The sequence below is a fragment of the Electrophorus electricus genome, chromosome 6 (assembly GCF_013358815.1).
Source record: "Electrophorus electricus isolate fEleEle1 chromosome 6, fEleEle1.pri, whole genome shotgun sequence".
NCBI lineage: Eukaryota > Metazoa > Chordata > Actinopteri > Gymnotiformes > Gymnotidae > Electrophorus > Electrophorus electricus.
In genome coordinates, this window is record NC_049540.1 from 4,845,966 (window position 1) to 4,869,665 (window position 23,700).

The 23,700-nt window shown below is 43.7% G+C and overlaps 1 protein-coding gene across 3 annotated transcripts in view; it reads right to left on the reverse strand.

Moving 5' to 3' along the window:
- Positions 1-23,700, reverse strand: part of arhgef12b (Rho guanine nucleotide exchange factor (GEF) 12b) — a 46,391-nt gene that overhangs the window by 17,303 nt on the left and 5,388 nt on the right. For all 3 annotated transcript variants that reach the window (XM_035526950.1, XM_035526951.1, XM_035526949.1), the window contains 4 exons: positions 4,339-4,359; positions 3,825-3,919; positions 581-679; positions 317-366 (listed from right to left, as the gene is read on the reverse strand). In XM_035526950.1, coding sequence (XP_035382843.1) covers positions 317-366; positions 581-679; positions 3,825-3,919; positions 4,339-4,359 — 265 coding nt within the window. The remainder of the gene's footprint in view (positions 1-316; positions 367-580; positions 680-3,824; positions 3,920-4,338; positions 4,360-23,700) is intronic.

Sequence of the window (23,700 nt, forward strand, 5' to 3'; positions counted from 1 at the left end):
CAGCCCAACGCATATCACGACTCATAATCTAATCACAGCGCAGGGTCTGCAAAGCATGCAGCCCTAGTTCAACCTTGGCAACACACTAAATATGGCTTTCCACAATTGGCCAGAAGGGGGCACACTGGTGACCAGACCACCCCAGGAGGCAGCAGACATCTGGCGAGTTTGTCTGCCCGACATGTCTGTGCAGTCTGACTATCTCGTTAACACAGAAACTTGACTGAATGTTATGCAACAGGACAGGACACCACACACACTTTATGTCACACAGCCTACAGAGGTACAGCTTTGATTAAGTAGGAGAAAATCTTACCTTAATAATTCTGTCACCAGTCTGAACACCAGCTCGCATTGCCGCTCCATCTGTCAGCGACACAGAGAGAAAGAGAGATTTTGGATGCAGTCTTGCACAGCAAAAGAAAACATGAAATCTAAAAGAAATTATCAGACAGATAACAGCAGAGCATCTTCAAACAAGTGAAGAAAGTGTACGTGAGAGAGATTGAGTAAACGTGTGCGTGTGGTGTTAAAAGGTGTCTGACAGCCACTACCGAAATGCTGAGGATCTGCATGTTACCTTCTTTGACGAGCTGTACAAATACAGGGTTATCTCCGCTCACTGTTAGCCCAAAGCCATTCTCATCTTTCTGGATGATAACACACCGCTGAACGAGCCCTGAAAGAGAGAGAGAGAGAGAGAGAGAGAGAGAGAGAGAGAGAGAGAGAGAATTAATGGAGAGAGTGGCTGCCAGGAAGGTCTCCGGTAAAGCCACCATCTTAGTCAACAGCATGGAGGAGGTCAGTGGAGAAAACAGGGCCCAAAGTGCTTCCCCTCAAGACCCTGGGCACCAGCCTACAGCCTTCCCATTACAGAGCGCACCCCAGGCCTGCACACACGCATGCACGCGCACAGCCGCTCCCACGCAGACAATCTACACAGTAGTTTTAAAATACCTTAAGAATGCAAGCGTATTTGCCGGAAACAGTGGCAGACAGAGAACTTGTTGTGCGCCAATAAAGCAGCAGCCAACTGACTTCTAGAGTAACTGGAGTATTTAGTGCTTGTAGATATGAATGTACTGCTGAACAAAGCACCCCTGAGAACTTCTAGTCATCAGTAACGCACTAACATTTTAAAACAACGACAACAACGCAAGTACGCTCACACAATAAAATCATGCAGCAGGCGAGGTTTTAAGGGATGTTTTTGCTGTGACTACAGGGCAAAATGGTGACCCTGTGTGATTTAGTACAAAGCCAAAGGTATGTGGAGCTGTGCATGTATAGGTTTTGGTACTCAGAGTCACGTGAATGACAGTAACTTGTTTAGTGCACAAATGTAACTTTCCAGTGTTGTCTTTCATGAGTAAAAAATGACATGAAACGTATAGATATTTTGTGCATATCTGAACACACACATCGGTGTGGAGAGTATTTATAACTGCTTGCACAAATGTATTCATGTGTGCACTTGCAGCATAAATGTCTAATAATAAAAATTCTGTCAGAACATGTCAAAACTAGACCACTCACAAGAGAGGCCAGTAAAATTCACCACAACAGACAGAAGGTACAGGACTCCAGTATAGTAAGCCAGCTAACTTCAGAATGCAGCCATTGACATATGACTGTAAAGTAAATAGCCTATTAGTTCCACCTATGGAAGACATCCAGTATTTACTGTGACTTGCACCTATAACTACTAACTATTCTTACTTCTCTGTGAGTAATTGGTGGGTAAATCCATTCTCATTGTGAAAGTGCAGAAAGATGCTCGACACTCATCATCGTACAAATGGTGGATAAATGTCTAGTATAACTAAGAATGATTCAAAGCCAAAACAGTCTGTTTTTTTGTCTAATCAATCAGTCTTATGCGGGCTAATGCAAGTTTCCAAATAACAGTTTTTAGAGGTGTTAAGTTTTTTCTAATCTATAACGATTGAAAAACCGAGATGGCTTAGGAGGCAGGACTGGTGACAGGAAGTCGTAGCAGGGCCTGGTAAGGTGCAATTCAAGCCATTATGCATGATAGACCACTGGCCTTAGATACCCCACAACGTAAAAATGCAGAGCTTCGGCTTTAAACACACCAGTGAAAGTAATTACAAGAACAGTTTTCCTCAAAATGCTAACGTTGCTAACAAGGAAGGATATCGGTTAGGATTCTGTAAAGACCTCAGGCCGACCTGTTACATTAGCTTCCAGTTGTTTCGTTCTTTTTTTGGGGGGGGGGTGGGGGGTTGCTCTACATAGGGAACATGTATAAAGGGAAAGAACCGAGCACCACCGGGGCAGGGGAGTGTGGGAAGGCTGGCAGGCAAAAGGAGAGGGAAATGGAGAGGAAACACCACAGCAAACGCACACACACACACACAGGCACCTGATCACACACACGTGCGCACACCCCCATGGTGAACTCTTACCACACGACTCGGGCCTTCGCTCTGCCACTACACTCTGCACAGGGAAATCTGGTAGCAGGTCATGCGTGGGACACACACACAGGTGGAGAAAATAAAAATGTGAACAGAATGAATGGAAAAACTAAAAAAAAAAACTAAAAAAAAAACCATGGTGGTTCCTAGATATTATTTTAGGGTGATTAAGAACCTAGTGGAATTCGTATGGGGGAAAAAGCGGAATTTTCTGAGCCTTTGGGGATAAGGAACAATTCTGGTTAAAATGATGTTCTATAAAATCAAGAATAAAAGCATAAATGAACAAATTCCAAACAATATTTTATATATTTATACTGCAAATTAAAGTTCTCACTGGGATCTCCATGTTCAGTATGCACAAGTTAGTTCCCCTTATGTATAACCTCTACCGGCACCTCTTGCCGTCTTACAATAGACTTACAATGTACACAAAGAACCGATTCACATCAGAACAGTGATGACACTCTGTGTTGGCAATGGTGACTCTTTTCCTGCAGTTTTGCCTACATTTCTCTCCATATTTTCGCTATATTCTGTGACTGGCTTCCAATGAGACATCCAGTGATTGCTACAGGGGAGGCAAAGAGACAAGGCCGGAGAAATGCACAGATGGGCTTTTCGAATAATCCCCTAACCAGATTCCTGGAAATCCCTCATCATGGTAACAGCATCAGTAAAGCTGATTGCCAGCAACCTGCATGCTAGAAGAGACTCTGTGCATCAACCTCCAGTAAATTTGTAGGTAATCTAGATTAAATTTAACTATAATCCAATGGCAGATTATAAAGCAATTGAGTGACAAGATAAAATGTACTGTATGTAGTACAAAATAAACTTTTTCGAATATCGCCAAAAGGCATCAACCACTATGAACAGAACATGGTGCCCTAATCGCCTTCTAATTTTTTAGACATTCCTCAAATTGCTTAAGCTTCCTTTATCACTTTGCTAACATCAGTTTATGGTCATTTCACAACCCAACCAAGACTAAAGAAACTAAGTATGTACTCATTAGTGATGTGCAAACATTTGCAATCCTATTCTGCTACAGAAGTGCAGCCTTGCGAAATGAGGAGATAACCACTGCACTAAATCTGCCTCACTGCCGTGCCAAAGCTCTAGTCGTGCGTTCGCTAGTGGCATCAAAAAAAAAAAAAAAAAAAGGGGTCAGAAAAGTAACGGCGGAATTCATTTTAGTAACAAATGGTCCAGATGTACTGGTATGCGCAGTGCAGGCCGGTAAAGGAGGGAGGAGGGGAGAGAGGGAGGTGAAAGGTGACACGGAACGAGGCGTTTGACATCGGAAGCCTCTCGTCTATTTGCCCTCTTGGCCATGGGAAAAAGGTCATGTGATGGGCAGACAGTGGCCCAGGCTCTTACCTGTGGGATCAAACTCATGTGAGAAAGGCGCTGACACCTTGTCGCTCTTAGGTTTCTTGTCTGGGGGGTGGTCCTTGTTGATAATACTTGCGGTCCTACACATACACACACACACACACGCACGCACGCATACACACACGCGTATTAACGTGCAAGTATTTCATCTCAGTTACAGTGTTCCAGGAACAATCTCCATGCCAATGGAGAAGCAATTTCAAAATCATTAGTTTCAATCCAGCACTGCAGAGCTCTTGGTCTTGGGGAATTAAGAGCTGCACGGTTTTGCCTGCACGGAAACCCTCATGAAGGGCTGAGGAATTAGCACGTCATGTTTTAATCCTGAGCAGCTGGCTCTGCCATATCGCTAGCATCAGTGTTGTGTCTAGCCGTGTTGTGACTCAACCTGCCCTTCTCACCGCTCCGTCTATGGAGCGGACCCCAGCGGGCGTGGCCCACGCACTACTCTGGGTGAGAGAAGCAGGGGAACAGTGGCAGGAATCCAGTTGGGACTCACCTCGTTGGCTTTTTGGGAAACCTGCAACACAGGGAAAAAAAAAAAAAAAAAAGGTTGTTTTAGTGCAGCGGAACAGTCAGCGTCATGCACCATGAGAAAAAGGGGAACATTCGTTACACGGCTGTCTGGGGCAGGATGTGGCGGGGACAGTTGAGGCGTGCAGAGATGCTGTCCCCTTGCATTCTCCGATGCTCTTCACCTGTCCCCTTATGTCCATACAACCAGAACTGCCGCATGCACCAATACTGAATCGTGAGAGCAAGTTCCTCAGGCTTTGTTAGGCTTCCCAGAGAGTGCATGGACTGACTTGGGATCAGTTTAACTGTGCTTTATACCGCTAGAGACTGCATGAGCTAGGATGATCTGGCCTATTGATCACCTACCTATTCATCTTGCTTTCCTTGTTGTCAGAGCACTGGATTAAAGTCTGATCTGGGGCAAAAATGTTGAGGACTACACACCATGCCTTACGACCTAGCAAATGGTTTAATGGTCACAAAAACACACTGGAAGTGGCTTGAATGGCGAATATGGTTAGAAAGTTCAAGTGCGAGCAATGTCGTGAACGCCAAAGTGAAGCGCTGACTTGTCTGTATGCGTACTATGCGTATTGCTGTGCTCGACACACAGCTAGGCTTTCGTTTTGCATCCGTATACAGCAGATGACAACAGCATGGGTCCATCTGTTCAGGACAGCCTCAGGGAGTAACCAGCAGGCCAGCATGCTACAGGGAGCAGGGCCTATTTCAGGACATATTTATACTGCTGTACTTTTGCACTGCAAGCATCGGTTGCTATGTGATCATCTCACATCACTGTTAATGCCAGGGACTTTATAAAGAGGAAAAACGGGTAAGGAAAATGTCATCGCGCTCACACATTAGGGCATACTGTAGAGCCCTAGCCACAGAGCAGGACTAGGGTGGTGAAGAATGCTTCATCCTGACACAAGCAGCACTCCTAAGTGGAACGCGCTGTTTTTATCTTCTGGCAATACGATACTGTTGACATTGGTATCGCGATAACAATTAACACACGATATATTGACTGACCAGAGAAGCCGGCTATCTAATCAATAGAGCGCAGGAATGCTGGTCCTCAGCTACAGCGCCTGTGTGCGCCTGGGGAGAACTGGAGGAGCCCTCTCTACAGAAATAGCTCAGACTTCCCCCCTACTCCACCCCATCCCACCCCTCGCCCCACCTCCCCGCCGCTCCTTCCGTGGGTGGCTTTTGTTTTTGTTGCTGTTCCTTCCCCTGCACAATGAAGGCCCGCGCGGGGAAACAATGGCTCTCACGTCAGAGCGGCCCACTCCACAGTGGGTCTGCGGGCCCGATTCCCGGAAACAGAGAGGGCTTCTGGCAGCGACGCCGGCTTCCTGAATGTGTGAATGGTGGGGGGGGGGGTTGGATGTGCTGCAGAAAAAGCAGGGGGCAGGATTTGGCCAAAATAAAATTCTCAGGCTCCCTCTCTCTCTCTCTCTCTCTCTCTCTGCGTCTCCCTCTCTCCACTTCTCTCCATGATTTTCTTTTAGTTTTCAGAAGAAAACGGGCAGAGGCAAAACATTTGCAGTTGAAGCCAATTCTTTCCAAAAGTCAAGCAGAGACGATCGAGGAACAGCCGACCAAGAAACTGTAAATCTACAAAATGTGTCCCCTGTGAAGTCCAAAGCAGAAGGTCTCGTAAACGCCTTATTGATCTGTTGTTTTGGAGGCATGCGAGGCAGAGAAAGGGGAGGGAAGTGGCTGAGCAGAGATCCACTCCAATGCCTGTCGGGGGGGGGGGGTAATGGCCAATCACCTTGAGGGCACTATGGAAACAGGAAGAGCTTATATTCTTATGCAGAGAGGATTATAGAGCAAAGGCGACTGGGAGAAGAGGGGAGAGGAGACGAGCAGAGAGGAGAGCAGGGATGGGAAGACAAGAGAGGAGAGGAGGCTTTATGAAAATATTGGGAAATTTGGGGACACTGGGGAGGATAATCTGACTTCAAAAATTCCAAGACACGAAATGCATAACTGCACCATTGGCAGTTTCATTAGAAACACCAGTGGTGTGTGCACAAGGGTTTGTGTGTGGGTGCATGACTGCATGTATATAAACAAACAATCTCTCACCCGTCACCGATATTTAAAGGCGAAGCACAGAAGATGACTGGAATCTTGTCTATGAGGTTACTGTGCAGAACCGCTGCCTTCAATGGAATCTATATCCATGCTGAGAGAACCGGGCGGGAAAGGAGGCTCTTTCTATACACAGTTCTTCCATTTTAGGGCACCAAATTAGACACGTGTAATTGGACTCTTAATTGTTCCTTAGGTCAGTTAAAAACACTGTTTCATACAAAGCTTTAAAAATAACCAAATAAATAGATAAATTAGGGTTGAAACAATTACTTGAGCAACTTGATTTCTAAAAATCATTCATGCAAATTCTTTGCATCGAATCTTCTTGTAATCTATATAACTATATCCACATTGTGCCTTGCGGGAAATACATGCAAAACATGCATCAAGCTGAAAACAGGTTCAGTAGGTTAGCTAAATACTAGGCTAAATATTTGAAATATTTTGCGTAGTTTCTTGAATCATAAACAAGCGACAGAGAGACTATGAATAAACCCACATAATCCTGTATCTTCATAGCAGTAAGGTCGAGTGGGTTCTAGCAAAGACGATAGACGAATATGTTAACTTGAAGCCAGACCTCAAGCCTAACCGGAGTCCGAACAGTCCGTACCATCATGCTTGGGACCGGTTCACACAGCAGGGTGATCGTACATTCCCATGCACTCATGCCACTGCTATTTTACAGAAGGTTAGATGGCAAAGTAGCTAGTTCACTAACTACACGAGATTGATAAATGGTACAGGAACGATTTCTCATCATGTTTAATGGCAGAGACCTCGTAGTTCACATTTTTGGATCTATACAGCAGGCATTATAGTAAATGAACTGGGATTACATACAACTGAATTTCAACCAAATTAATGAATTGAATCAATGAACAAATATATTAAACTCACCTGCTGGGCACTGAAGAAGTTATAAACTGGTCTGTGTTTTGAGAAACCTAGATACTGTTTTCAAGAACTCTTACTTACTATTAGCTGTTTGATATTTTTGTGTGCAAACCAAACAATTTGTGTTGGCCATTCATACATCGCTACACCAGCTTCATCGAATAAAAATATTTACTGACTTTGTTCAAAAAAGGATGTTCCCCATATATCTTGAAAAACGTGGAAAATAAAAAGTTCCATAAAAAATATCACGGATATTTTTTAATTTCAGAAAATGTTTTATTTACAAACCAGAATGACACTTAAATACTAAATTAGGTATAGTTTTGACAGATACTGTCCAATTTAAGCAATAAAAATGTTGATGCTGAATGTTAAAATAGAAACCAATTTAGTTGTTCAATTTAAGAGACCCATCTTATCTTCTCTTTTGTACATTGACGATCGCTCTTTAATATAGAAAAAGTGTTTCTTATCCGATTAATTGATGGATTAATTACAGAACACTCAATTTCTAAAATAATCTATAGCTGCAGCCCTAAACAATGGTAAAACAAGTAATTTATTTTTTCACAGATTACCTTACTGCGCGTTACTTGTATGAGTGATATGTTGGTATGTCAAATGCTACAAGATGGGTAAGAGTTTTGACTAGCTGGACAATGTTCAGATGGACTCAATATCCACCATCTGGTTAACCTGAAAATGACTCCTATCTGTTACTTCATCTAAGCTCAGGAAATAAACAATGTGGGAATGCATGAAGCAGGAGATTCCGCCCACCCAATCAGCAAAAGACAGCTGAAATCAATATGAAACATTGATCTGGAGCATAATTTCATCTCATCACTTCAGAGAACACCACTGAAAGTTGAAAACACAGAAAAAGGAATCACAAATATGGATTTATAAAGTCACTGACAACAGATATCTCCTCCACAAGACATGCAACATACATTGTGTCTGCAGAATGCACTACTCACAAAAAAAACAAAAAAACAAGCAACACACCACCACTACATCCAAATAAATATACACTTTTACACCATATATAGACCTGCCAATTGGCACAGCTAGTTATTTCACCAAGTCGTGTGAATCCGTAAACTTTTACGCTTTGTGAGCTGAAGTGGCGCACTCCTGTTCTCATACCCTCATCACTGATCCTACATCAGCGCTTAACTGTACAACCAAGGACAACCAGAAAATGTGGTAACTGACTGGACAATGAAGAGACCTGGTTAAATACCTAGAGATCTGTAATACACTGACAATGTAAATCAGGAAGAAACACCAAAGCTGTGCCACAAAACAGCCCTCAAAAATCTTTTCCCCTCCGCTTGGCGTAGACCGCGGCCAGCGAATTACTGAGATCAGGGCTTTTGGTGTTAATTGAGACCATTTGAGCGCCCTTGCCTTCCCTAAGCTCTTAAGCTTGTTAGCATGAGACTGGAGATGCAAATGCTAAGTACAGGAAGGGGTGAGCAGGTGAACCACAGTGGCAGACTGGAATATCCTGGAAACTCGCAGGTTGCCACCACCCTGTCTGTGCGGCACCTTGGAGGAAAATGCTACGACTCCCTAAACATCAGAACCCCACTTCACTTTGATAAGACAAGAGGGGGGGACACAGGATATTTTGCTCAGACCAGTTCCATCCATTTACTTTGAGTTACATCAGCTTTCAAGTCAAGTCAAGGCCTTGTGACTCCCAGCTGCCTGGTTCCATGTAACGTTCATTCCATCCAAACGGCCACAAAACACCTTAAAATAGGCCCATGCTTATGAAACTCGGCTTTAAAAGACTGCTACCACAGCAGGAGGTGACCAACTGATAACTTCAAAAGAGCTCGTCTCATACAAAACATAGGCATCGCATTTTTTTCACCCCTCTATTCCCCATCTCCTCCTCCTCCTCCTCCTCCTCCTCGTCTCCCGCTCCTGAGCTCTGACGCCACTGCTCCCTCCACCCTGACTGTCTGATGAGAGAGAGCAGACTCCACCCCCCTCTCCACCCCCCTCCGCGCCGTTCAGAGATGCACATTTCTTCACGCCATGTTGTCCACTCACGTTTTATTATTCGGGAGAGGGGCAGGCAGGGACGAGCGGTGGGGGCTGTGTGTCTGCATGTGTGTCAAACACACACACACACACACACACACACACACACACACACACACACACACACACACACACACACACACACACACACACACACACAATTTAAAAACTAGAAGGATCCAGCTCATTCAGAATACACCTCTAGGGATGAATTATGGTGCAAGCTTAGAAGATTCCCATTAGGGAAAAGCCTCACCAAGACACCCCCCCCCCCCCCCCCCCAATGGAAGGGGCAACAGCAAATCAAACCTCATGGCATGGAGCTAGTGCTCTTGATAACCATGCCATTAGCAGTGGGCCACATGCCAAATAGCACAGAGGTACAAAGTCTTTATGGCTATCGCTGCACTGGTTGCTGCAGCCTTCCTAGAGGATCCAAATTCTCATGCAAAACATTTGATTAAACCTCCCCCGGAGGCTGTATGTCATGATCTTTAACTATCAGGATATTATATGAATTCTAAACAGTTGGGTTACGCATAATGTTAAATATTAAAACAACAACCTTATTAGGTGCATCGGTCAGCGTACAGAGGGGATTCCAGGAGGGGTGGTGAGGTCTACCTCCACAGCCCAGCCCAATCCCAGATGAGTCGGGTCACCCTTACACCATAGAATGGTGCTGGGTCAACGTAAATCATCCTGAATCACACTTCACCACTGCTCAGTTGGGGAGAGGGAAAGACAGAACAGGGTTTACCATGCCATGGTGATTCACTTATTGGGTGGCCAGTGACTGGAAATGATTGGCCCTGCAGATCATCCAAGCAGTGCACAGCATTTAGAATGTTTCTACTGTCGATCTGAAATGCCTCATCTAAAGATTGTTGAAAAATGGCTCTTTTCTCCCAAAAGGCCTGGTGCGCTTGCATGCCCAAATGCAAGGTGGATGTTGTCATAACCAAGGCCACAAAACGATGGCAAGTGGCTGTAAAGGTTACTCTACTCAACCACACATATGGCAAACAGCAGCGATGCATAATATTTTTCACCTAAACATGGTCAATCGTTTAAAGTGTATTTGCATAACTGTGAAGTGGTTGGAAAAACAACTTAATTCACATTCATTATTTCTGCTGAATTTTCATAAATGAAAACGTGGCCTGAGAGAGAAGAGAGACAGACAGAATTGCAGTCTGTGTGACATTTACAGACATGGACATCATTGCGTTCCCTATTATATATGCAGCATACCATATGCCGTATGGTACAATATACTGCCATCTGCCAACCAAGATCTATTCCATAGATAAAGTGTTTGCTAGTTTACATTCTTCTGCTGTTTCACTGGAGTAGAACCACACAACCATTCATTAGACGAGGATGCTTGTTACCAAGCAGTCATCTACTCTTCTACCTGAAACCAAAGGTTTTGTGACATTACTGCTTTTCCATTCTGTGCTCTCACTTTGAAAACACTCCTCACATTAAAACAAATGTCAAATTCTGATGATGGGGTGCTAGAGGACATCAGAGCACCTCTCTGGATGAGTTTCGACGTCCTGCTTCCCTGGCTACTCCCCTTAGACAGCACCTCCTCTTTGTTTCAGAGCCCTGACTCCTCCCCTCAGACAGTTCCTCCCCCGCATTTTTGGTGCCACGTGAAAAAAGGAGATTCCATTGAGAAAAGCCGAATTTCTTGAAAGTCTGCTTCAGAGTGAAGCTGCATGTTAAAGGGGAATACCACAGTTTCTTATGCATCATGCACTTTCAATGAAATCTAATCAGCTATTTACTTGTTAAAAATTTACTTGTTAATCAAGAAATTGCGAAGAATTCCACTTTAGGACAGTTTCACTTTAAAACAGGATATGTGGGGAAAAAAATTTAATTCAAGTTGCAACATTCAGTTCTTAGAAAGACTAAGACAGAAAGCACACAATCACATAGGATAGATTCTGAGCCAGCACAGTGTCACAACACTGCCATGTCATGCATTTTTGAGTCCTGAAAGGTCAGCTGCTAGGTCAGAGGTCAAAAGGTTCCCAGTCTAGAAGAAAACAAGCTCAAGTGTGCAGCCAGAGGAAGTGTCTGCTGCCAGCCCGGGTAGCTGGTCGAGTAGCTAGCCCTTCAGGCTAACAGAGACATGACCAAACAGCACAAATGCTCTTAAAGGAACGGAAACACGGCCTGCAAACATGGTCATGATGAGCAATTCAAGCAAAACAGGTCTACTGACAAGAAATGCCACACACACACACGCACACGCACACGCCCACACACATGCGCACACACACACACACAATTACACGTTCTATTTTCTCCGTCCTAATGACTGACAAGCCGTGAGCCACTAACAGTGTAGACTTGTAGGCTGGGTTGTCTGGTTGCTCCAAATTTGGATCATTAGGCGGCTTGGAAGCATCGTAACAAGGCTTTGTAACGTCAGTGCTCAGGCTAATTGGAACAACACTAGCTTGCAGCTAGAAAATGCCACACCACTTTGGCTGCTCAACATCAAAGGATGCCAGACGAGACTTTTAATGCTAATGGTGGCAGGAAGGCCCATTATTAAAGGGCTTCAATAAGACACACCGGAAGGAACGCGCAGTTTGAAATGTCCGATTATGGAAATGTGGGAAAGGCGGTATTACTTTCCAGGGACGGCACTAAAATTTGACTTTCAAAGCACACAGTACATGAAACCATGTAAATACTGCAGTGGATAATGAGTCCATATTTACATGGTCAATTACATCAATTTTTTTGGTTTGTTTTTTCCATATTCAGTCAGGAGTTGCTGAGGTGTTCCTGGGTGTATGTAGCAATGGGCAAACGGTACTGTTTATAAGTCCCCTCTCTGAAGTCATGATTATAAAATAGCTGTGCTTCCATGGAGGCCACCAACGTCTACAGATTAGCCACAGGAACCTATTAATGTTATTTGGAATTAGTTTTTCTGGGCATTTTCTATCAACTCACTCTCTGAAAGAAAGATTACCGGTCCTCACTCTACCGCGCTTTGTAAAATAAATGCTCCATTTCCATGGAACATCGCACCACATTTTCAAGCGACCATCAGAACGCAAGACTGCTGGTGCATCCAGTGTTCAAACCTTTCTGCATAGTCCTAGTGCCACATCAGAGGGATACATTTTCCTACAGACAATATGAGACATTTCAAAAAGTGAAGGGGACATATACCTAGTGTTCCCAGAATAAATAAACCCTATAGCTGAACCAGCTCTATTGGAACTCCTGCAAACTACCCTGGAGAATGTGGATAAGTATATCAGATGAAATGAAACTTAATGGATAAAAGATGGGTAAACTGTGAGGTCCCAGAGCCCCCACCACATCCAGAACAAGCCACAAGTCTTAAAACAGAATGTCAAAGCTGATGCTGGTGTTTAAACTACTCTTAGGTGTGGACTGATGTGAAGATGAAATGCAGGGTGGTTCTCCAGCTGAGAGAGAGAGAAAGATTTCTAATACACTTGCTCTTTGTGACTGCAATATTGGTGTCAGTGTTCCATTTGGCAGCTCACTGTGCCAATCTTCCACACAGCCATATGCAGTTAGTATTTGTGCCATGCTCCAATTCCACAAGATATATTCATCTCTACCCAAGCAAATGCCTTGATGAACCAAGACCATCCAGTTGGTGTTCAGGCAAGGAAAAAAAAAACAAAAAATAACAAAAACAGTTTGGTACCAGTTTCTGCAGGGCCAAAAGGTCAAACCAACATTTCACTGCATCATAGAAAAGTAGACCCAAAGACAAGTAGCAACGGTAGGTCAAAAGGAAAGCAACACATTTTTGTACGAAAACAAATGCACCCAAAGAAATTCTATGTGCACACACGCAGTAATGAAGCTTGAAAAAGTGGCCATACAGAGCAAATCAGCAGCAGTTCCAAGAGGTTCAGCAGCTGGCGTGGTGAGAGGCCGGCACCCGTGCTTCTGCCCAGAACGGCTGGCTTTGGCGGCGGCTAGCAGCGGAGAGCTGTTTGGGTTTGGTCATTTTTTTCTGGTGAGTGCGGTGAGGATGTAATCCCAGTCACCAACGCAGTGCTGCCAAGAACAGGAAAAACGTCAGGCAGTTGCGCTCTGAAGGGGGCGGAGAAAATGAGTACAGCACTTTCCCCGGCATCACCCAGGCCAAAACCCGTATGGCAGGAAGTTGAGGAAAGGAAGGGATGCCGTAAATCAGGGCTTCTGGAGCCAGGACTCCCAATTTCCTCTACCAATGAGCCCTAACCAAGCCACTGGCCTAAACAATCTCATAATATTTTTTTAAAGTCCTACATGTTACACCAAAGGACATATGTGAAGAAAACATCACTATATATAGTGACATTCCTACATATTCTTAGTACACATACAAAGCTTTTATCAGCGAGAGGGAGCTCTTGAAGTGGCTATTCTGAAGTGAGTTCCTGAGTCTTTGGTGAGGTACACAGCAGTATGTATGTGTTCAGAAGGCTTTTCCATTCTTCCCAGCGAGTTTCAGTCCAAAAGTCGTGCAGGCTGCAGCAAGACACACAGAGTGCCTCAACTAAAATAAATAAATACATTTATCAGGGCTTCGGGGCTCAGGGAGTGACCAGGGCCTGCTACTATTTTTAGCAACTTGATTACAGAAAGGAAAAAGAGAACGAAAGACGGGGGGGAAAGGCATAACAACAATGCTCTCATGTCTCAGATACCAAAAATACCAGACAATTCCTGAGGGATGAGCCAAGTGCAGACTTTTTTCACAGCCAGGCTGGAGAGGCCTGCTGTTCAAGGCCCAGGCAGATAAATCCATCTGGCCACGCATACCTCTCCAGGAGCCGAGATATGGTGTTAATGGGACCTGGAAGGGACAAATTAGCAGAACGAACTGCTACAGATGAGATGATAAAGTGATCGGGCAATCTTGGGTAAAAATGGCACTGCCTTAGGGTTTTATTTTATGGGTTTTTTTTCATGCAAAATTATGCTCTTTTCATTTTGAAAAAAAGGATCCAAAACAGATTCGTTTGGAGCCATGTTGGAGGCTAGCTGACACTGCAAACCAGAAACTGTTCTCTAAAAGGGAAAGATAAAGCATAGCGGTCTGAGTGCTCTCAGCACGCCTCTCGGCTATCAGGCTGCTGCTGAGCAAGCCACAGGTCCCCACGCTGCCCCTGTGCTCTGGGCTCCATTAGCACCTGCCCTCTCTCCTCGCCAGAGCGCCGCTTTTTTTGTGTTTGTGAGTGTGCATGCGCGCTCATGTGCACGCGCACCAGGGACCCCATACAGAGGAACAACAAACAAAAGCCCAGGTTTGGCAGGTGCCTTTGTAGCTGGTCCTTCAGAACCAGAGGTCTTTTCAAGTGCAGGAACAGGACACCCATACTGTCAGCACAGAGGGGGGCAGCAGAGTGCCTGGAACATGACATACTACCCCAATGCACTTTGCCTCGCAGACGGGGCACCCGAGCACGTCTCGGTGTTGGTAAGCTGCAGTCATGTGGTGTGACTTTGATGAAATGTGTAGAGTTTTTGAGGATATGCATTACTTCGGGGACTTGCGGTCAGGCTACCCATCAGGCCGCTCTGAATAATTCAGCCTTCTGCAAAACTGAATCTCCTCCATCAGTTAATCTTTGAATGCCTAATGAATAATGAACAAATAACAGAGTATTAAGTATGGCATGTTGTAGCAACATCTTTCACTCACTCCTTTCAGTTTGCCCATATTAACTGATTAGTGCACTCATATAAAAGGGCCCTCATCATGTGCATCTCAAGAATCTGAGAATGTTTTTTTAGCTCCGCCTCTGGCCTGTTTTTTAGAGTCTACAATGATTTATAATTACAGTGGTAATTACAGTGCATTACAGTTAGACCCAAGATGATCACTAACCACAAGTTAACGAGAGCAGTTGGTATTTGCATACTGAACACTTGCGGTTTCTATAAGTCATGTGCTGATATTAGAGATGTAAGAAACTGATTTTGGTGTGAAAGGAGGGATTACACTGCAGCCTCCAGCAGGTCCGGTCTCATCTAGAGAGCATAACTGGCCTGCTTTAGAAACTCACACGCATTTAGGCCTCAACAATACTGTGCCCTTTAAACTCTATCACAGTGTGCGTCTTTGAAAATCAACATAGCCCAAGGTTATAGTGTACTGCATTTAAGAGCATGTGGCACATTATAAGGAGCTTTGCTACCCAAGCATGCCAGTCTCTAAAATACCACCCACAGTTCACATACATTTCTAATATGTGCTATGGGCTTGCCATCCAGTCTCATACACACTCCAAGCAAGTTCCACATCCAAGGCGTTTCCACAACACAATGGCATTCGTCTGACCATTTCTGTCAAAAGCCCCGCAGTCTTATCTTTAATCAAGCTGAAAGGAAATATCAAGTGTCCACCCGTGTGTTCTGCCGCACTGCACCAAGTGCAGTAAAACAGGGGGACCATCACATCGGAACCCACACACACATACACAAAAAGCACGCCCATCTGGCGGCCCGGTAACAGCCCAGTAGCGGTCTGCTGCAACAGGACGTGGATCGGTAGGCGGAGCCAGGCGTGGCCGGCTGATCTCGCCATATCTTACTCTCAGAGGGCAGATGTAGCCAGCTGTGCCGTGCGGCGATAGTCATCAGGGGTGCGCCTCCTGTTGAGACTCGCTCCACTGAGCTGGAGAGGCGTGGAGGGGGAGAGGGATGACAAGAGGGAGGGAGGGAGGGAGATGAGGGAGGGAGGAAACGGGATAGGAGGCCAGAGAGAAGGCATGTGGGATGCAGGAAAAAAGCTCTGCGGGTCCAGGTGCACCTCCCCGGCTGACACACGCTCTCGGACAGCAGCTCCCACCGGGACTGTTGGAGAATCTCCCAGGCTACAAAGCCACTCAGCTGGGATATGCTGGCCAAATACACCACTCGAAGGTGGATATGAATACACCACCCAAATACACCACTCGAAGCAAGCCACTCTGGACGAAAAAAATCTGGTGGTTTTTGTCCTTTGATGCCCCTGCCATAGGTGAAAGATGGACAAGTGAGGCTTTGACACTTGTTAAAAACAAGTTTGCAATGACCGTGGCCATGCTAAAACATGACAAACAAAACATTTATGCTCATCCCAGGTGAGTGTCCAGTGTCAATCACCAACAGTTAATGAACTAAAAATGAACGTAATTAGTATTATAATCATATAATTGACAGCCATCATATAAATAACAGCCAAGACAATGAAATGCAATTAATGCATTAATCAAAGCTTATTCACAAAAGAATCATAATTATACATTAGCAAAACAAAGTAGAATTTTGAGTATGTTAATTTCTATAAATGCCGATGAGAAGAGTATGCTATGCTAAAAATATAAGCATTTAAACAAAAGGTTTACATGGGTCGGAAATAGTCAAGAAATATCAAATCAAATGAAAATGCTGCCCACCTCCACAGCAACTGGCCAGTACTGTGTGTAGGAATGGGTGAGAGGGCGGGGCTGGGCTGAAAATATCCAAGAACGTCCTGTTGATCTGAAAAACTACATTCCAAACTTTCGGAAGCTCATTTTATTCTATTCTCAGAAGCACTTCGGACCAAAGAATATAGCTGGATTGACTTTTAAATGTTGCCATGAGTCAAATCAGTAGGTTTGTAACCAGCTGGGATTTACCATCTTCTTCATTTGCATAAGGTGAATGCAACCGGTCAGGCCCTGTGTCCTCAACTGCAGATCGAAATTGTACTGAACCACTGCAGAGCTCGAGGGCTTGGTCCAACATGAATAAACAATATGCGATGCAGTATTCATTTTATTATGTCTAGGTTCAACTCATCTTCTCAACAGATCAGTGAGCAACACACCCCAATAAATCAGAAGTACTTATATTTGCATAGTGGACATGGTGAATCAGAGAAATCAGTCTTGCCTAAACATTGGAATCCAGAAGTCATAACGTGTCTTTCCCATGTTTAGATTGGCTTGAGCTCAAAAGACACATAACTGACCCATGCCAATCCTGCAACCTACAGGCTCAGAGGCCCCTGTTTCCCATTCAAAAAGGCAGCAAGTTGATCCCCTTTTTTAAATCAATTTTCCACATTCGCCACTTTTTTTGCAGGTTTACAGACTTTAATATGCTGGAGACAGTGAGTCACTAGACCCTTATGAGAGGGGAGACACTTTGATTCAGTTCTGGGACTCCGGGGTCTCAGAAAAACAGCATACCTTACCATCCAAGACCTAAGAAAAAGCTCCACCACAGATGTGAACCATGGTGAAAAAAAAAAGTACAGTCTAAATATTATGCTCTCTCTCAAGTGGGGATATCACTGAATATCGGTGGTTTTGGGTAGGGAGTTACCCCAGTATACTGATCCAAGACCTGTCCAGTCAGCCCAACCAGTCACTGGAGCTGTCTGGAGAAGAACCTTGGGTCAGTGCTGAAGGACAGCTTTTATCCGCACTTTCCACCTTTTGCGTGAAGCCAGTAAGAGCAAGGCTCTGTGCCAGGGGTGCAGCGGTTGGGCCAGCACTGATGTCAGCTCAGAGGAAAGCCTCAGACTCACTCGCTGGGCGCTGCCGGACTGGAAGAGACGGGAAAGCTGCCTCGCCATTACTGGCAGTTTCCATGGTGATGCAGCTGGAGGAGGCCGGGGCCCCATAGTCACGTGGGGTGACTTCGGGCTCCGGAAAGCCAGGCCTGCTGCCTTCAAAAGCCATTTCCTCCTCCTTCTACAGCGACTCACTCAGACAGCCCTTTGCCCACGGCCAAGCCCTCATTCTCTCCGGCTGTGGGAACCTTGAGCAGCAGAGCAAAGCTTTGTGTCTGCTATTAACCTAAAGCAGTCTCCATAGGTCAATGTGTCAGCTACTTATTAAACTGATGTAAACACCACCCAGACTCAATTAATGCATACATGTCTACAGTTCCACGGATGAGTAATAGCTCTGAACTGGGTATTTTGAAAGGAGTTTGGCTTCTGTAATAACTATTCTTAAGTCCAGACACATAAAAATGTCTGGATTCACTTCGGTGTCGATCTGGAATTGACCAGAGTGGAATCCAATTGGTTTTGGCCAACACAGCAATATCTGAAAATGCATGACTGACTGCAATAAAATCTCAACCCTGACTTTGCCAACCTAGCACTTAGAATTCAAGCTAAAATTTTTGACTCGCTGAGGAACACTAGGCTATAAAAAAAAGTGCATGTCATTCGTATTTTCAATTTAGTGCCAAATAAACGTGTTCAGTATTTGTACTTGACTCACATCAAAGAGTGAGATGATACTACCTCGATGGTGCAATAACTAGACAATACTAGAGGTTTTTTGTTTGTTTATTTGTTTTTATTTAAACACCTATGATTATCAGACCAACAATTCAGTAAATAACCAACTAACCCACTAATGGACTCATCACAAAACCAATAGCCTGCCCCTGGTTTCTTCATTTACTTCAGCATTGAGTCCAAGCCAGATGAGAGTTCCAAATTCCAAAAAAATAAATTTATTCTACTAATCTTTCCCCTTATATATGTTTCTCCTTCTCCTTCTATATCATGTTTCGGAATCGGGCAGATATCAGCAAAAATACTGGATCGGCTATCGGTGAATACATTTTTAAGGACATGGCTCCGATACAATCACAAATCCAGGATGAAAACAGCACAGCGCAGCGCCTGTGATAACAGCCAGGTTAGTTTGAGAAGGTCACATGATAAAAGCTGGGCTAGTTTGAGCAGTTTATACAACGAGTTTAACTGTAGCGTTTTCTTCCCATTAACAATTAAAGAAATATCCATGCGGTCACACACACACACACACACATGTTATTTTCATTGCTATCAATTTGATAACCCAGTGACCATGAAGTAAAGGAAATTCAGGGTCAGGGAACAGAGAAAGAGCATAGAAACCTGACAAACAGAGCCAGTGAGGAGAAATAATAACCAAACTAATAAAGTTCTCACCTTCTCTAAATTCACAAAGTTAATTACTCCAAGTCTTTAGTATAAACCACACGAAGAAATGCAGAACAACGTTGTTTCCCAATAGGCTGCTGAGTTTTAAGGCAAACATGATGTTTTGAATAAGAAGCTGGAGAGTAAGCTAACTTCACCTAACTGTCCACTGATTGATTTTTTTTTTTTTGAATAACCACCTAATAAACATTATAAGATTCTAAATGTCTACTGGTTTTAAGCAGAGCTCAAGCTCTAGCTTTGATGCAACCATTAGGTTTTTTGTTGTTTCTTTGGGCTTTTTTTTTTTTTTTTTTTTTTTAATAGTTTGTCGTTTAATATATATACACCAAGATGTGTATTAATTCCACCTACAGTGTCTTAGACAATACATGAAAAACCCTCATTCTTTTTAAATCAAAAGTACTTACTAAAATAAAACAAGCAAAACATTTAGCCACCCTTTGAATTTTTTTGCACGTTTGGCAAAACAACCCAAAAACCACTTATCTTCATTTTAGAAATAAGGATGACATTTATATATTGTATTATTATATTGTTTGTCTGCATATTACATTTGCAGACAAATGCATGAAAGTCTTTGGCAAGTGCTGAGTTTGTACCTCCGACTATTGCTACTAAAACTTGCTAAGCCAAAATGTCAGACTGCCTACTGATGATACATCTGCCGTGGACATACCGTAGAGATGCCAGAACATTTCCAGGCTTATTATACTGAAAGCCAAGCTGGTGAAAAAAAAATTGCACTGGGTGCCATGTTACTTAAAAATGATAGCATCAAATTCCTGGTCAAAATGTAGACATATATAATACAGACAGACTGTGAAAGTATGGACAGATAGTGACACTGCAAGAGAACATGGGAACAAGAGTGTATTACTCATTATTTCTCACGATTCCAAACTAAATCATGGTAATGTGTCATGGTGGGATTGGCTGCCTTTTATCCATTAAATGTAGTTTGTGCCACAAATCAGACATGCTTTGATCACACCCCAGTGGAACTGCATCAAGTCCTGACATCACAGGATATCTGGGTTTATTGAGACTAAAGGCGCACCGTTGAGCACTCAGTGGTTTAAGCTACAGGCGGATAAAGCACAAAAATTGTTCTAACTATTTACTCACCGTCAACGGGCATAATTAAACACTGATATTCATACTAACATTTAAATACTGATAACTGGGCACCCCCTAATAAAATGATTCCATGAATAATCTTAGACCTCCCACAAGAAACTCCAACTGAAAGCTCTATGACACAGCAGACATTGTGGAGTCTGCTCATAAGGTACTAAAGAGACACCGGTGGTACTCTCATACTAGTCTAGCCTTTCCTTAATTGCCACTGACTGAAACAACTTCCTGTTTAGGTCTGACTTCACCCTCTCCCCTCTGCTGATGTTCCCCAATTCACCGAGGCGAGAGTATAAATGTGCTCACTCTCTATATAAAGAAGCTTCAATGTTACAGTGAAATGTTATTTTTTTTTAAACGTTTCTATTATTTCCATGATACAGAGCCTTCACTGGTATTTATAAGCTCATTTCTTTTAGCGCACCGCTCGCTGAGGTGTGGTCCACTACCAGCACAGGCTTCTGCCTGACAAGCTGAGGCACATCCCAAGCACAGAGTGTTTCCACTTTATTGGGCCACTACATTTTACCCAAAGGCAAAACTATTCTGGGCCATTTTAAGATTGTTTCTTGCTTTTGCCAAATCTTATTGTTTCTTGTACATAAAAAAAGTGCATGTGTGTATGAGTGTGAGGACCACACTTTTGTAATCGTGTTGTGTCACTGACGAATAAAACCATGATGTCATCTCTCAAAATGATCTCACAACAGTGGTGTTATCTTACATACACTGACTTATCCTGCACCTGCACTCTTATTCAGGCTAAGACTCGCAGTCCCTCTCCATCGCTCTTCCTCCTGCACACACACACACACACACACGTACACACACACACACGTACACACACACACACGTACACACACACAGGCGCATGGATGCACAAAACAGATGCAAACACCACCCGCTCAGTCTCAGCCAATGGAAACAAAAAGAAAAACAATGTGCTGACTAAGGTGGCCATCAGTTGAACAAAAAGAACAACCAAAGCATGCCTTCACTGGCAGGTCCAGCCTGGCTTCGTCACCCCCAGACACCAACACCACACTAGTCACACAAAATGCTTACAACCTCTTCAGCTCCAGCTCATTTGTGCAGAGGCGCTACCATACATATGCCACACTTTTTGCAACTGGCAAGTGTATGTGCATGTATATGTGCATGTGGCAAGCACAGAAAGGCGGCCACATGGCTTTAAGTCTGAAAAAACGACCTGACAAAGACCCCAACGGACTAGACCGGCAGGATTATTCTGGGCTCGAGTGTCACAGTAAGAAGGACCTGCTATTATAGAAAGTCACTTCCATGACAAGCTCTCGCTTACAGCTCAGAGTTGTGGAAAGGTGATGTGACATCTAGAGGAGTCGAATAATACACGAGACAGGCTACTGTTGGGTCCTAGTACTCCAAGTTTGCTGCCTGACTGCTATAACGAGGAGTGGCAATATAGGGCTTCATGGCATGGACAAAGACAAGCCATCTAGGTAGGCCAGAATTTCTTCAGACCGCCATTCGCAACACCGTCATAAAAGTCTCGACAGTAAAGCATTTCAAATGCTTTGAAATATAGGAAAGACGCATCAAATTCAAGAGCTATTCTGGGTGGTACTTCTGATAGAGCCTTTCAATACAGAAGCTTCAGCACCAACAATCAAGTCCCTTGGATCTCTTATTTATGCATATTTTAGCAATGGGTAGGTAGTCATACACACAAAAAGGCTCTAGAAAAAAACAAACCAAAAAAAAGAACATATTTCAAAAAAGACTAAAAAGCTATTGGATCATTAAAATGCCAATCTGTCGATTGTTAAAACGTAGGTTATCCCCTAAAGCACATGACTGCAGTCCCCTTTTAAATCAGTCAAGCAGTGAAAGTGCCTGTGCTTGGCTGGTCAGCTAGGCACTCCTGCAGTAATATATTACAGTAATACTGCAACATAAAACTGCGCTATGCCAGGCAATACATTAAACCAAATTACCAGTACCGCAATGTCAGTATGGTAGTATCGGTACTGCAGTATCAGAAATCACAAAATCCAATATCACGATATCAACAAACATCACAATTCAATACAAACTTTTCTAAGTCATGGATACCCCTGTTCTGACACAAGCAGACCAATCTGTATATAGCATTATTAGCAGTAATATTTCAGACAGCCTACATGGGCATATATGGTGTAAATTTATTAGCACATTCTCAAGTACATAGAACATATTCCGCTTTCATCATGAGGACTCATCTAACAGCAAAGCCATAATGCCTGACGGAAGGATGGTGTGGCTCTTTCCCTTCCCAGCATGCTTTAGGGGTGGCCTGCAGCCCTGTCAGGAAGGGCTGGTGGCCCGACTAGGCCGACAGACATTGTTTATCAGTGATGTCACCACTTCCTGAGTGGGCCTCGAGGGTAAAAGGGGAGGGGGGGGAGAAAAAAAAAAAAAAAAAAAGTTACACAGATCAGCGAAACGCTGCAACAAATAGAACGAAGCAAGGCCCTGTCTTCTGCGTTCATTCAGCTCTCTGGGGCTTCCCAGTGGCATCCAGCTCATAAGATCTCTGTTTAATAGCTGCAAAATGAGAGGCCTAATTTGCACTAAAGTCTTACAGGTTAACGATTTTCCAGTGCAATTTGTGGCAATTATTTACACTGGGTACAAAACGCATCACAATGCTGAAGTCACAATACAAACTGGCAGGGCTAGGCGATATCTGTGACTGGTCTTGCAATCTATATAACTATATATTGCCCACGCATGTACCCATGCACACCCCCCCCCCCGCCTCCGCCCCACACACACACACACACACACACACACACACACACACACTTAATCTAATGAATAGCCTAGTGTTTTTAAAAAATAAATAAATAAAAATAAAAGCTGATGAGAGATGGATGAAAGTGTGACAAACATGAAAGGCATTAAATAAAAAGTATTCTATTTTTAAAAGAAAAATTCTCTCAAATACAAAATTGGTAGTTTGTCAAAAGAAATGGAGCGTTTACTTTAGCAGTATGCTCAGAAGTCAATTTATCTACTGTTTTAAATTAATTAACCACATTAGAAATAGTTAAATAACAACATATTGTCACTGATTAATTAGCCCCAATGCCTAGTGTTAGGCATGTTAGGATGTACAAATAAAATGGAACTGAT